This window comes from Perna viridis, chromosome 3, assembly GCF_037379345.1.
Source record: "Perna viridis isolate PV_CMFRI_1.1 ecotype Kerala chromosome 3, ASM3737934v1, whole genome shotgun sequence".
Lineage (NCBI taxonomy): Eukaryota > Metazoa > Mollusca > Bivalvia > Mytilida > Mytilidae > Perna > Perna viridis.
The window spans coordinates 56,386,169-56,401,961 of record NC_142447.1 but is presented as its reverse complement, the minus strand read 5'-3'; the positions used below and the strand labels follow the sequence as shown (position 1 = coordinate 56,401,961).

The 15,793-nt window shown below is 32.7% G+C and overlaps 1 protein-coding gene across 2 annotated transcripts in view; it reads left to right on the top strand.

The window, feature by feature from the left end:
• Positions 1 to 280: 280 nt before the first annotated feature.
• Positions 281 to 15,793, top strand: part of LOC148623008 (vitamin D3 receptor-like) — a 117,615-nt gene continuing 102,102 nt past the window's right edge. The window contains exon 1 of one of the 2 annotated variants that reach the window (XM_088573450.1): positions 281 to 518. In XM_088573450.1, coding sequence (XP_088429576.1) covers positions 500 to 518 — 19 coding nt within the window. In that variant the 5' untranslated portion in view covers positions 281 to 499. Of the gene's footprint in view, positions 519 to 14,523; positions 14,582 to 15,793 lie in introns of those variants that run through there. The other variant, XM_088573449.1, reaches the window with a different exon arrangement.

Here is a 15,793-nt window from a genome sequence, read left to right as displayed (position 1 = left end):
TATCTGGGTAAGGTTGGAAATGTAAATACAACCTTAATTGGAAAGTTTAGTGAACATAAAAGAAGTTTTATATGCTTGATTCCTATCTTCTTCCTTGGATATAAAACTATGCTAATTCAAAACGTTTTTTTTTCTGTAAATTTATACTTAATTTTAATAGTTAAGTTGGCAACATTCAGGGGTCTGATTTACTTATGAATAGAAATATATTTAACCCATCCCAGAACTTAGGTAAAGTAATCCGCACATTAACACATTTATAATCTACAAAATGACACTCTTTTACTGAATTTATCACAAAAAAGATGTAAACCAGCATTTTTGTGTTTCTGGTACAAAGTTCTCACAGGAGAAAACATTGCAAAAACTAGTGCTCTCAGAATTGAGTTATTTTGACACTGTCTGGCAGGACATGGGATTTATATATAACTTATCTTTGGTGTGAATTGTGCCAGCTGATTATTACCTCTCATTGTTTTGGGATATATAGTGTGGAGGGATGGAGAGTGCCTTGTCAGGTAAGGGGGTGTCAATATAAGGGGTTGGAGAAAGGAGGGGGGTTTCACAGACCACACTCAGACTGTGTATTCATTCACTACTAAGTAATATTGGCTATAAATTAGAGATAAAGAGGTGATATTATAATGATATGATTTACGACTTATCTTCCTCCTGTTACTAGAATAGAATAATCATACACACTTGAGACTTTAATCAGCCATGTGAAACAAGTCTTGTTTTCTTACAATAAATGTTTGCTGTCCAAATTGTTTTGCTTAATAGCATAGATTAGATGTGTATTTTTCTTCACATAAAAACATTAGTTTGTTTAAGCATTCTCAGATCTAAATAGGTTAAATTATAATGGCTATTAGATTTATTGTAATGAATGTAGATATCATTGATGTATTAGCACAGAAATGGACAAATAGTTAAATGAGGGCTGCTGAAATTATGGAAATACATATTAGTTATCCAGGCACTTATGATCCTTGCTTAATGATCTTCAAAATCAAGTATGTTTACTAAATCAAAAAGATATCAGGCAGCAATTTCATTTATTTTAGAAACCAGTATGCTTATCTTCTTTATATTCTTATTGAAAATTTTTAAAATTCTGAATTCTGTTTTAAATTCATCATTTTTTTATAAGAATCAAGTTTTTCATTGTTTGAGTGTAAATCTTTCTTTAATTGGGGATCAAATAGCATGTTTTATTTATAGTTCAGACCCTATAATTCATCGATGTAAACTTCACATATTTAAGGTTTTTTAGTGGTGGATCCAGAAATTCAATCAAAATATTTAACTAAAAAGGGGGGACTTAAGTGATTTCCAGTTTTTGTTCTATAATCAACCAAACTTTGAAATCATATTGGGGCCTCACCCCCTTGAATCTGGCCATGTTTTTGGGGGTGCCCAGTATACATGTTCCAGTGAATGTTTTCGTCCTCCTTTGGAAGTCTGTTATTATCCTTTTGGTTTATCTACCTTTGATTTTTGTTGTGAAGTATTTGAGATCATTATGATTGATCTTTATATCAGTCTGTTGGTATGGATGTTTGCTGTGAGTGTGTCTGTATGTCTGTGAGTGTGTCTGTATGTCTGTGAGTTGTTCCTATGTAAATCAATTAGATACCATAGCCTTTTTCTGTAATCCAAAATTGATGAAATTAATGATTAAAACTTTTTAATATTTTTTTGCAAATGTGGTACTTTAGTTTTTCTTAATTTGCAAAAAAAAAATACATTGCCTTTTGTTGTAAATATAACAACACATGGATAAAACTTTTCAATTCTTAACATTTATTTGAGCTATTTGAATCTTTAGCATGTTGAATGCATGTGAAACACCATATTGAAATTTGTTATGTATTCCTGTTTACAAATGTACAATGTCCCTTGGAACAAGAGGTATGCTTTAGTAAATATCAGCTCATAGATATCTAATTCCTATTAGCATGTCACAACAATTTATCAGTTACTTTTCATTTAAAACTATTTATTTGAATGTGCCCTTCACTTCTAGTTGTTTCATAAGTGTTTGAACAAGGAATGTACATAAGAAACAAAAAAAAAAGGTTTAACAGTCTAAACAGCCCAGTCCAAGACAATTTAGTCTAAATAACAAAAACCTATTCAATAAATCACCTTTATCGCTATTTTGTTAAAAATACCTTTGATCTTGCTATATGATAATTTTCAATCTCATGCCAGTCGAGTGTCCTCGTGTGACATACAAGCAACAGCGTAGGAATATTTGACGACCCAAATAACCGTCTGTTTGTTTACTGTGTATGAAATAATGCCTAATTTGTGGTAATATTTTCTAGTCTACAATGGAAAATGATAAAATGCAGAAACTTATCCAATTAGAATGAATAAATCCCAAAATTACTTCACAAATTTTAAACGCGACCGACATAGTTAACCAAATTTTTTTTTCAAATGACGTGTATCACAACTGCACAACATAAGTGACGTCATGCATCACATTGCCGAAATATAGTCCCGAAATGAAACTTTGCTTCGCTAATAAAATTTACATATTTAGGTCAGGAAAACTGAAAATAAAAGAAAACTAATACTTTACACTTCAGCAAAACAGCAATAAACAGATAATTAAATATTTTTTTCAACTCGCAGGAGTTTCTCATGCTCATCTCGTTGAAAAAATATTAAATAATGTAACATAAAGAGAGAAATTATTAAACATTTGCTGGGAGTTATTCAAAAGGATGAAGTAAACATCAGATACTCTGATCCTTTCGTGTCTGAATTCATGAACGTGTCAATGGAATAACACTCCAAAGAAAGAGATGCAGTATATTCAAGTTACCTTATGAGAATTTTTGTTTTAATTTGATGGAGTAATAATGTGTTCAAAAACCAAAAAATGTTCTTACACTTACAAAAATAGTTTAATTGTGACTAAACCGGTATATTTTTAAGATGGGGGTGTCTATACAAATATATGTTTTCAAAATCTTTGTGAATAGCAGTAAACAAAATTTCTTAAGTCTTAAGAACACTTGTGAGGGTTACATGGTTTTAAGTTCTTGTATTTCATGTATCAAGAGTAATTTTATCTGAACTGTTAAAAAACATCAGTTTCTATAAAAATCAGGGTCCAGTTTTCCCAATAAGTATACCTTTTTACCATTAGGCATCTTACAAACCATATTAAGTGGGTTGACTTCTAGCTCATTTTCTGCATATTTTCCATGAACATTTCTTAATAAATTCTTTGAAAAGGCTAGTAAGAATAATTGAAAAAAAGTAGAAGAGAGATTGTCTATTTGTGTGAGTTATGAGCTCTCAGATTTCAGAGTTCTTCAATTATACCTTCACACAGGAAGTGATATGTGGTGAAAAAATATGGAATACAAAATGTGACGGCAATTTGGCCAGCCAATAATGAAACTTTCTTGTATACTGTATGTGTCCTGTTCTTAGGACACTTTTCCCACCTCTCAGAACATTGCTAAAATTCCAGTTGAGATTTATTAAACTAACAGTTAATTAAGGTAGTAAGAGGAAATATCCCAAGAATTTTTTCACAGATTAAAAATACTAAGTTTGGCTAAGTTACAAACATAGCACCTTCCTTGACCTATTTTCTGTGCTAAGTAGAATCATTCGTTGGTGTAAGATTATCATCAATTTCTGTAGTATTCACCGATTGTGATTGACTGATGATTTAATACAATAACAATTGACAATAAATAGATATTCTGCTTTATATACTGAGAGTTATAATGATGCATGCCATCTCTGTAATGTTCCTGTGGTTAGAGTTGTTTAGTCCCATACCAGCAACTTTCACTGAAAGGGACTTCTGTTCTTCTATCTGTCAGTCTGGCAAATCAGTTTTCTGAACTTTCTAGTATTGGTTGCAGATACTTAAATTTTTTTGCTGAGTTGAAGTCCTTGGGCTAGAAAATAATTGCAAAAACTCGTCTTCTGCACTTTTTTAATCATGCTTGCAGCTGTCCATTTCAAATTTTACCAAGAAAAGTTAAAGATCAAGTTTAAATTTGTTCCAGATCATTAATTTTTGCTGAGTTTTGGCCCTTGAAAAATTAATGCAAGAATTCAGATCTGCACTTTAACAATTTATGCATGAAGTTTGTATTATATTTTCTACCGGTACTTTGTATTGTTGTATAATACTCCCAGAAGGCATGTTTTTCATGTCATACATGATCTAAGTACTGACAAAATTATAGTACTTGTCCTTCTATAGTTTATGATGTTCATCTTTTTGCATTCTATTCATTTGTTTATTATAAGTTCCTTCAAATTTAAATGCTCTGCTGATAAAATATCAACACATTTGTGCCAAATAAAAAGAGCGTTTTACTAATGATAAACTGTTTTCACTTATACTGCATTGAAGTTTATGACCTGCATGTTGTATATCCTTAGGACTGTTTCTTTGATTACAAAACAAGGAAATATCTTTGTTGATAAATAGCTTGGCATTTTTATTTATACAGGGTGGGGCACTTACTGGGGGAATGATGCTTGTTTATTTTCTTGCTGCAGTACAATATTCAGCCAGTATTTATGCTGCACTGGTAAAGATTTGACGTGGAATGCTCTGTCATAATAAATGTTCCTATTCATCGTCAGACTCTCCCAAAGAGCTAGTTTGATTCATGAGGATAAATGCTATAAAAAGTGCACTCATATTTTTTGTGAGGCTGAACATGTTGGCTGGTACATATGGCTTCTGGTGAATTTTGGTTATAAATGACTATATTAATCTGTATGTTGTAAGACATTATTACATACTGTGACAAAGTGATTAGGATCCAAGTTATAAATTACAACATACAAAAAGGGGGAGGGTAGTCATTCTAAGCTTGAAATAAATTAATTTTTAATATGCATTTTCATGCAACAATTTATGTTGTTTTACAGAGGAACCATTTAATTATTGTTCCCGTTTCCCTTAATTCTTAACATTCTTCGAGAAAAATTCTTAAATTCATTTCTGGGAGAGACTTCTGCAGTAAATAATAATCTCATTTTAATACATTACAAAAAATTATTAACCAGTAACCAGTAATACTAAATATGTACACAATAACACATTCATTACTGAGTGGATAAAAGTCAATGCTGGGCAAATGCAAAGTGTCAAGATAAACATGATAAATATGAAAAATAAGCCCAGTACCGCCTGGCCCAACATGGATAACTCATTTTCCATGACTTTTGTTACAAAATCTGATGTTTTTAACAGTTATGACTTATTTCAGATGTATAGAACTAAGTAAAATTGTTACATTTGGAAATTCTAGCAGTATTTGTATACCTTAAAATATTTACACAACTAGTTAACTGTTCTAGTATTATTGTGTAGGGTTTTCATATTGGTTTATTTATTGGTCCAAGGCTATATTGGACTGAGATGAAGCCCAAGTCCAATGTGGCTAGCTGAGAACCATTTACTCAGCCAATATGTTTTTCAACCATGCCAATATGACCTGCACTAGTGCCTCACACATGTTGTCAGCATTTCTTCATTCACAATTTGAACTTCTCAAATTCATCTTCAGAGACAATGGCAATGTGAATTTGTAAAGTCTTGGAATTTATGGAAACTTGCACCCACAAATCCAGATGACAAAGAAACAAGTAAAATTGGACTGGTTAGAATCAGGTCGATACATATATTTTACCAGTATTTTCATTTTGATTTACTTTGCCCCGTCTTGCCCCCAGTCAGAATTTTCATGTTTGTGAAATAATCAAAAAGCCCCACATCAGTTCTATACAGGACACCCTTGGGAACAATTTAAACTAGTTTGATTTTAATTGGTGCTGTAGTTTTTGAGGAAAAGTTTGTCAAAATAAAATTACAGGAAAACAGCAAATACCATGTAAAAACCCCATATTTGGTTGCATTAAAGGTTATCTGATTTTTCTGAAATTTTGACTGATTTTTAGCTCACCTGGATCAAAGGTCTATGCTGGCTTTTGCCACTACTTGGCATCAATCATCATCTGCTGTTTGTTGTCTTTTAACTTTTCAAAAAATCTCTTCTGAAAATTATTTTTGGTCACCTTCTTCTTCAGGGCTTCTAGTTTCAAAGTTGTATCTGACATGTTCTAAGTCAGAACAAAATGACCACTGTAGAACATGGGGGTAATTGCTTTACCTTGTCTACATCTTGAAAACTTAGGAAGCGTGAATTTGAAAATACACTCTGGATGCAGAATTACAAGATCTACAACTTTCTCCATTAAGTCAATTTTTAGTACGGACTCAATGTTAAACCTTTTACCCTTAAAATGTAAAAATGCCCTTTTTTCCAGTTTTAGCTCACCTTCTTGTCCATTAACCTTTTCAAACATCTCTCCTCTGTAACTACTGGGCAGACTGTGACCAAAGTACCTTAAGGTATTTTTAACAGTTTGTGTATGGATTTTTAATCTGGTAAAATTGCAGAATTTTGCAGATAACTTAATAACAGTTGGATTTAGCTAACATGTGGTAAAGGTCAAATTGTTCAGCATGATGGGATGGACTGATGCCAAAATTTTTAGAAAGATCCATTGATGGATGAATGAGTTATAGGTCCTGAAATGGTTTTTTCCTCATATTTTATATTTCTAACTTTGAAAATCTTCTCCTCTGAAACTGCTGGATGGATTGAATCACAACTTAGTATGATTGTTCCTTAGGACAAATTTAATCATTGTTGCGTGGGGATCTTTGATTTTGTGAAATACATGGAAGTCATTACTTCAGATAGAAATATTTTGCAAATATTTCAAAGACAGTTGGGTTTAGCTAAAATCTGAAGGGATAAAATTTGTTTAGCATAAAAGGATGGACCTATGCCAAAATTTTCAGAATGATCAATTGATGGATGAATGAGTTATGGATCAAGAGTCAAGCTTTAGAAGGCTGAAGACTATTATTGACCAGGTGAGCAATTCAGGATCTCTAGAACCTCTAGTTTCATTTTTTAACCACTTTCATGAAAATTATAATAGATAATAAGAAACTTTCAAATGATGAAATGATCCTTATGATAAGGCCTGTTGAGTTGAAGCTGTAGGTTGACTCAGAGTTATTGCCCTTAAAAGGTGAAAAATTATATTTTTTTCCCCAGTTTTCAGCTAAATTCTTGAAATCAATAATAGATAGAAGCCTTTCATTGATAAAGTGATCTCTACAATAAGGCCTACAAAAATCTCTTTCAAAGTTATATAACTCCTAGTTAAAGTTTTTATCCTTGAAAGGTGTTGCAGCAGTTTCCAGCCAATTTCCTGAAAATTATAATTGATGGTGAGAAACATGATCCTTATGATAAGTATTACAAAAGTCTCTTTCAGGTTGAAGTTGTAGGAGGACTCCTTATTGGAGTCATTGCCTCTGAAAGGTAAAAAAATGATCCAGATGGGCAATTCAGGCTCCTGGAAACCTTTAGTTAGTCTCCAATTTTTATACGCCCGTCTATATAGACGGAAAGTATTATGGTATACCGTTGTCAGTCGGTCGGTCCGTCCGTCCACACATTGCGCGAATACCGAACTTTATTCACGTAAAAATTTATATTATTGTCAAATCTGATGTAATAACTCAGCTGTACTGATACTATTCTTGAAATTTTGCATACAGTTTTATAGACATGCTAGATTGTGGTTGTATAATGGTATACCACTGTCCATCTGTCCGTCCATTGGTCCTTCCGTCCATCACTCAAATTCGCTTTTATGGATTCAAATGAAATTTTAGCACAATATAATAATATAATATTCATGGAAGAACGCTCCCTTTCGATTTTGAAGAATTATTTATTTGTCGTTCCAGAGTTACGGAACTTTATTCACTTAAAAATCTATATTGTTGTCAAATCTGATGTAATTACCACGACATTAAGATTGCTGCTTACTTACAGTTTTGAAAAGCTGTATTATATTGGGACCAACAAATGACTTCAATTCTACAACAGATTTGATTTTTATGAATACTGACAATTATCAGAGTGGTACCCTAGAAACTTATTATTCTGACCACAAGGCAATATGGACTTCCTTACAGTAGAAGTAGAAGGAATTGTACTATTAACTGTAGGTCTTACCTCATAATAATATTATTACATAATGAATTATTTGTCCAGTTTTCAATTTTGTAGTTTATTATAGTTTTATCTAGTTCAAAAACAAAGAATCCCTATTAAATGTTATTGTATACTTTCATCATTTCAAACAGTTGTAAGATCATTTATACTTTTTGAATAACTGAAGAAAAAACTTTGCTCACTATATATACAGACTAATTTTTTGGTAATCAGAAATCAGGTTATTGGTTTCTAAAATTTATACCATCAGCTATTCTTATGGACGGGCATACCTTGCGCTCTTAACGCAGCTGTTTATTCGTATTTGCCCTGGTTTATGTTATCCTATCAGCCATATTGGGCTACAGGATGACCTCAGCCTAAACACCTGCCCTTTGCTTAAGGGTACTCTCTTTGAATGTGAGACAATGAGACCAAAATTATAAAAAATCAATCTATAACCCGAGATCATAATATAACCTTCTTAATAAAACACATTTACGTTTTATTCAACTCCTGGCATGCTACTACCTTATTTTTCAATTTCATCCTTACATAACATTAACATGTTTTATTAAAACTACAAATAAATGTGGTTTGGCTTCCAATCATTCTATTGTTTGATTGCGTAGAATGTGTATTGCATTACATGTTTTGTATGACAGTGCTGTGCATATCTTCTTTATGTTGTAATTTATATAAATATGAAGTTTAAAGAAAAGCATCTCTAAGTGCCACTTTATCAAAACACATTCCAAGTTAAAAACAAACCTGCAGTTTTAAATTTGCAGAAATTAAGAAGGTTTTTAAAGACATTAAATAAGATAAAGTTAGATTTAGATGAGATATTTTAAGAGAAACAGATGATATGTTGTAATCAAGAGAGTACTTTCAATGAGAGAGTTATCTCTCCAGTTCTTGTCAAACGTTATCTTCATATATATGTGCATACTTTTAAGGCATGGTTTTCTACAGTTGGTTACTGACAGAATCACTGAGTCATAGAGTCATTGTTGTCATTTACTGTTGTCTTTAAACATGAACCAACTTGAATTGTTGGATTTTTTTCTGCCGGATTTTATGTTTCGACATGTAAAAAAGCATTACTTTGGATGATGTGACTACATTACTGAGTCAAAGAGTCTTGTAATGTCTTATAGTTGTACTCCTGGCTCAACATTATCATTGTTAAATAGTTGTACCCCTGGCTCCACATTATCGTTGTTAAATAGTTGTACCCTGGCTCCACATTATCGTTGTTAAATAGTTGTACCCCTGGCTTCACATTATTGTTGTTAAATAGTTGTACTGGCTCCACATTATCGTTGTTAAATAGTTGTACCCCTGGCTCCACATTATGGTCGTTAAATAGTTGTACCCCTGGCTTCACATTATCGCTGTTAAATAGTTGTACTCCTGGCTCCACATTATCGTTGTTAAATAGTTGTACCCCTGGCTCCATATTATTGTTGTTAAATAGTTGTACCCCTGGCTCCACGTTATCGTTGTTAAATAGTTTTACTCCTGGCTCCACATTATCATTGTTCAATAGTTGTACTGGCTCCACATTATCGTTGTTAAATAGTTGTACCCCTGGCTCCACATTATGGTCGTTAAATAGTTGTACCCCTGGCTTCACATTATCGTTGTTAAATAGTTTTACTCCTGGCTCCACATTATCATTGTTAAATAGTTGTACTGGCTCCACATTATGGTTGTTAAATAGTTGTACTGGCTTCACATTATCGTTGTTAAATAGTTGTACTGGCTCCACATTATCATTGTTAAATAGTTGTACTGGCTCCACATTATCATTGTTAAATAGTTGTACTCCTGGCTCCACATTATCATTGTTAAATAGTTGTACCCCTGGCTCCATATTATTGTTGTTAAATAGTTGTACTCCTGGCTCCACATTATCATTGTTAAATAGTTGTACCCCTGGCTCCACATTATCATTGTTAAATAGTTGTACTCCTGGCTCCACATTATCATTGTTAAATAGTTGTACCCCTGGCTCCATATTATTGTTGTTAAATAGTTGTACTGGCTCCACATTATCGTTGTTAAATAGTTGTACCCCTGGCTCCACAGTATCGTTGTTAAATAGTTGTACCCCTGGCTCCACATTATCGTTGTTAAATAGTTTTACTCCTGGCTCCACATTATCATTGTTCAATAGTTGTACTGGCTCCACATTATGGTTGTTAAATAGTTGTACTGGCTCCACATTATCGTTGTTAAATAGTTGTACTGGCTCCACATTATCGTTGTTAAATAGTATTACTGGCTCCACATTATGGTTGTTAAATAGTTGTAGTGGCTCCACATTATCATTGTTAAATAGTTGTACCCCTGGCTCCACATTATCTTTGTTAAATAGTTGTACTGGCTCCACGTTATCGTTGTTAAATAGTTTTACTCCTGGCTCCACATTATGGTTGTTAAATAGTTGTACTGGCTCCACATTATGGTTGTTAAATAGTTGTACTGGCTCCACATTATCTTTGTTAAATAGTTGTACTGGCTCCACATTATCTTTGTTAAATAGTTGTACTGGCTCCACATTATGGTTGTTAAATAGTTGTACTGGCTCCACATTATGGTTGTTAAATAGTTGTACTGGCTCCACATTATTGTTGTTAAATAGTTGTACTGGCTCCACATTATCGTTGTTAAATAGTATTACTGGCTCCACATTATGGTTGTTAAATAGTTGTAGTGGCTCCACATTATCATTGTTAAATAGTTTTACTCCTGGCTCCACATTATCTTTGTTAAATAGTTGTACTGGCTCCATGTTATCGTTGTTAAATAGTTTTACTCCTGGCTCCACATTATCGTTGTTAAATAGTTGTACTGGCTCCACATTATGGTTGTTAAATAGTTGTACTGGCTCCACATTATCTTTGTTAAATAGTTGTACTGGCTCCACATTATCTTTGTTAAATAGTTGTACTGGCTCCACATTATGGTTGTTAAATAGTTGTACTGGCTCCACATTATCTTTGTTAAATAGTTGTACTGGCTCCACATTATCTTTGTTAAATAGTTGTACTGGCTCCACATTATGGTTGTTAAATAGTTGTACCCCTGGCTCCACATTATCTTTGTTAAATAGTTGTACTGGCTCCACATTATGGTTGTTAAATAGTTGTACTGGCTCCACATTATCTTTGTTAAATAGTTGTACTGGCTCCACATTATGGTTGTTAAATAGTTGTACTGGCTCCACATTATCTTTGTTAAATAGTTGTACTGGCTCCACATTATGGTTGTTAAATAGTTGTACTGGCTCCACATTATCTTTGTTAAATAGTTGTACTGGCTCCATATTATCGTTGTTCAATAGTTGTACAATGTACTGGTTCCACATTGTCGTTGTTAAATAGTTGATTGAAGTACAGTGGGTTTCTATTTTGTGTCACATTAGAATGTTTGTACTTATCCAACTTCAGAAACCAAAAAAGATTTTAATTATAAATTTGATATTCTTTTTGATTTATGCATATTCAAATTAAGAAAATAATAAAAATATGACTTTTCAGGGTTTTTTTATTTGAAACCTCCTTTAAATCAAACTCATGAGAGCCTCTAGTTTAAAGTAACTGTTCATTTAAGTGATATGTCTTGCTCATTTGGAACAAGGTTATTGTGAAAGCAGAATCATTTTTTAAAAGTTTTTTTTTTAAATATTTGTTACTTTATTATTATAAAGCCAGTGTTGTGGATATGTGAAAACTGTAAATGTTATTGCCAGTAATCTGCTGTCTAGTTATTACTAAACGTTTAAAATTTTATTACTAGGATAAAAATCTTGACATAACTCATCTTTTACAGTTTAATCTGATTGCAAAGGTTAAAAACTACTGCATAAATATTCTTTGATTTAGAGATTTGACTTATTTAAAATATCTTTATAAATATTTATCTCTTACTGCATCATTTGTACCGAAGTTATGTGCCAGTGGGTGCTGTTTCAAGGCTAGAAATGATAGACTTATAGGACCTAGCCTAAAAACTTTGTAAAAAACTATGTTTCATTAGTCCTTTTCAGTGTTGTCTAGTTATAAGTTGTTATAAAATGTTTCTATAACCAAAGTTGCCTGTTTAATTAAGTGATTTAGTCATATAATATGTTTCTATAACCAAAGTTGCCTGTTTAACTAAGTGATTTAGTCATATAAAATGTTTCTATAACCAAAGTTGCCTATTTGACTAAGTGACTTATGGGATTCTAATGAATATATTTGATAGAACCATAAATATCACAATGGTATACAGGAAAACAGATGATTTGAACATGAAACATTTTACAGAAGTGGGGAGAATTTTAATTGTTATGGAAATGTTGAAAAGTGCATAAAATATTTAAAGTGATAGTTTAGAGAAAATCCAGTCTTTTGCTAATCATTCTAATAAATTAATATAATTTTCTCATTTTTGATTTTTGCGTGCAGTTCATGATTTTACAGAAAGATAGTGTATCGCTGTTAGGGATCAGATGTCTATCGATACAGTTTTGGTCTGGACAGTTCATGATGTTATGGAATTTGTCTCCAATGTCGATGCTGCAGAGAAGGCATATTCTTTGATCTTGTTCGATGTTTTGCTGCCTTCCACTATTGATAGGCAGTTTATAGTTGTTCATTCCGAATTTTGCCAAACTTAATATATCTTTATCATCTGAAATATTGTAGTAGTCTTCTAGGCTTAGTGTGTCTTTGACCTGGTGCACCTGGTCCACGCTCCCAGTTTTCAGTGGAACCTGAGTTGCTCATTTACTTTTGTTACTTTATATGCATTATTTTAGTAACTTTATGTTCTTTGTTGTGTTTGTCTGTTTTCCATGTCTGGTCTTTGTCCCTGGATTACATTCTTTTGATTACCACTATGACCTTGGTTCCCTTGATTACTCTTTGAAAATGTGATAATTTATTGTTGAAATTGAGTTACATTTAAGGCCTAAGAGACTGAAAGACTCATATGAGGCAATCATGATTTCACTGTGTATAACTTGTTTTTTAACAAGCAATATAAAGGCTGTAACTTCTCTAATTGGTTCTTTACATGAAGTTAAGTAAGCTATTTTTTTAATTAGATTTTGGATAATACATTTGTAATTTAACAAAAGAGTTAAAAAAAAAACCTAAGTTGTGTGGTCTTGGATCCAATCACCTCCCTTAATGACATTAAATACCCTATTTGTATTGGAGATTCATGAACAAAAATTCAACAATATTGCTTTAACAGATTTGTTATGACTATATTAACAAAGAATATATGAATATTCCAAGTTTTTTAGCTCACCTGGCCGTAGGCCATGTGAGCTATTGCCATCACTTAGTGTTCGTTTTCGTCATTAACAATTTTTCAAAACTCTTTTCCTCTGAAACTACTCAACCAATTTGAACGATACTTGGTATGAATGTTCCTTGGGGTATCCTGCATAGAACTGGTATGGGGGTTTTTGATCCGTCGAAAAACATGGCCACTGTTACTAAAAATAGAACATAGGGGTCAGACAGGTGTTTTTTTGCATATATGTCCAAAGCAGTTAGGTTTAGCCCAATTCTGATGGGGTAAAAGTATTCAGCATGATGAGATCTATCTGTCGATAAATTTTCGTTTTAATCTGTTCAGCCATGGTGGAGTTATTGTCCTTCTTCGATGTTTTTTGCTATTTTTAATGTTATTTCTTTCCAAAATCTTCTCCTCTGACACTACTTGACCAATTGGAATCAAACTTGGTATGAATGTTTTTTGGGTTATTGCACATAGAACTGATGTTGGGATTTTTGATCCGTTGAAAAAACTTGGCTGCCATTACTAAAAATAGAACAAAGGGTCAGACAGTAGTTTTTCACATGTATCTCCTAAAGCGTTAGGTTTAGCAAATTATTTCTATAGCTGAAATGACCCTTGTTATAAGGCCTTCAAAAGTTTTCAGGGATAAAAGTTGTCAGGTGACTCCTTGTAAGAGTTATTGCCCTTGAAAGATGAGTTTTTACAGTTTTCAGCCAATATCTTGAAAACTATAATAGATAAAAAGAAACTTTCTATCGCTGAAATGATCCTTATGGTAGTCTTACCAAAGTCTTCTTGAGTCAAAATTATATGACAACTCCTTGTTAAATTTATTGCCCTTGAAAGACAAACTTTAACCAGGTGAGCGATTCAGGCTCCTGGGAGCCTCTTTTTGTCATGCAGTCTGTTCAAGTTGTATAGCTTCCATCCTGTTCCCCCATAAAGTATTTGTGTATTTTAATTTATCAAGTCTAACCTTGGGAAATGTTTTTGTGCTGGAGGTAACTTAAGTCAACCATTAGTCTTCAGTATTGTAATCTGATATAAAAAGATATCATTATAATTACAAATAGATTTAATTTCTCACTTACAGGGGAAATACCATACCTGTTAAATTTGTTAGTGTTAAGTTAGAAATATGTTTGTCTTTATGACGTTATTTTTTCAGACCATATATTTTATCATTATATGTGGTAAGTGTACTATATATATTTCCTATAATATATTAGTCACAAATCACTGATGATTTGATTTGATGTTCCTTTCTTGGTTCTCAGGTGATCAGTATCTGATGTATATAATTATTTATTTTGTGTGTCAAAATGTACATAGACTATAATTCTATTCTTTCCTTGGCTTAATGTGACATTTGCAAATGTATTTTAACATGATGATGTGTTGTGTATGTTTTAGCAAAATGATGTGTTGTGTGTGTTTTAGCATGCTTCATTATGATTGAGATCAGTTGAGGTCTCTCCAGGACATGATTTGTTTTCAGTCCCATACAGTCATGTCTGTTGGAAATTAAAGGCATGCATTCAGCCAATTAACATCAGTCAGTAAGACCAATTGTTTTTTTGCCCCGATCAGAAGGAGTTGGTATACTGTTTTATCTTTGTCTGTCCATATATCCACATCCATTCAATAACTAAAAAGAAAATATTGTGGGATTTATGGAAAAAATAACTTTTTTAAGACTTGTAATCAAATACTGTCTACAGTTTCATCTACTTTTTAGCTCATCTGGCCGAAGGCCATGTGTGCCTTTGCCATCACTTGGCGTCCGTCGTCATCATCTGTCGTTGTCGTCCGTTGTTGTCAACAGTTTTTCATAACTCTTCTTCTCTGACAATACTTGACCAATTTGAACCAAACTTGGTATGAATTTCCCTTTGTTTCCTGCATAGAAATGATGTCGGGATTTTTATCCATCAAAGAACATGGCGGCAGTTATTACAAATAGAACATAGGGTCAGGCAGTTGTTTGTATCTCCAAAACTGTTAGGTTTATCCATGTTCAGCATGATGAGATATATCTGTGGTCAAGTTTCATTTTAATCTGTTAAGCCATGTTTAAGTTATTGCCCTTTTTTGATGTTTTTTGCCATTTTTAATGATATTTCTTTCCAAAATCTTCTCCTCTGACACTACTTGACCAATTGCTACCAAACTTGGTATGAATGTTCCTTGAGGTATCTTGCATAGAATTTTTGTGGGGATTTTTGATCTGTCGAAAAACATGGCCACCATTACTAAAAATAGAACATAGGGTCAGAGAATAGTTTTTGGCATATATCTCCAATACTGTTAAGTTTAGGAGGTAAAAGTGTTCAGCATGATAAGATCTATCTGTGGTTAAATTTTCGTTTTAGTCTGTTAAGCCATGTTTGAGTTATTGCCCTTTT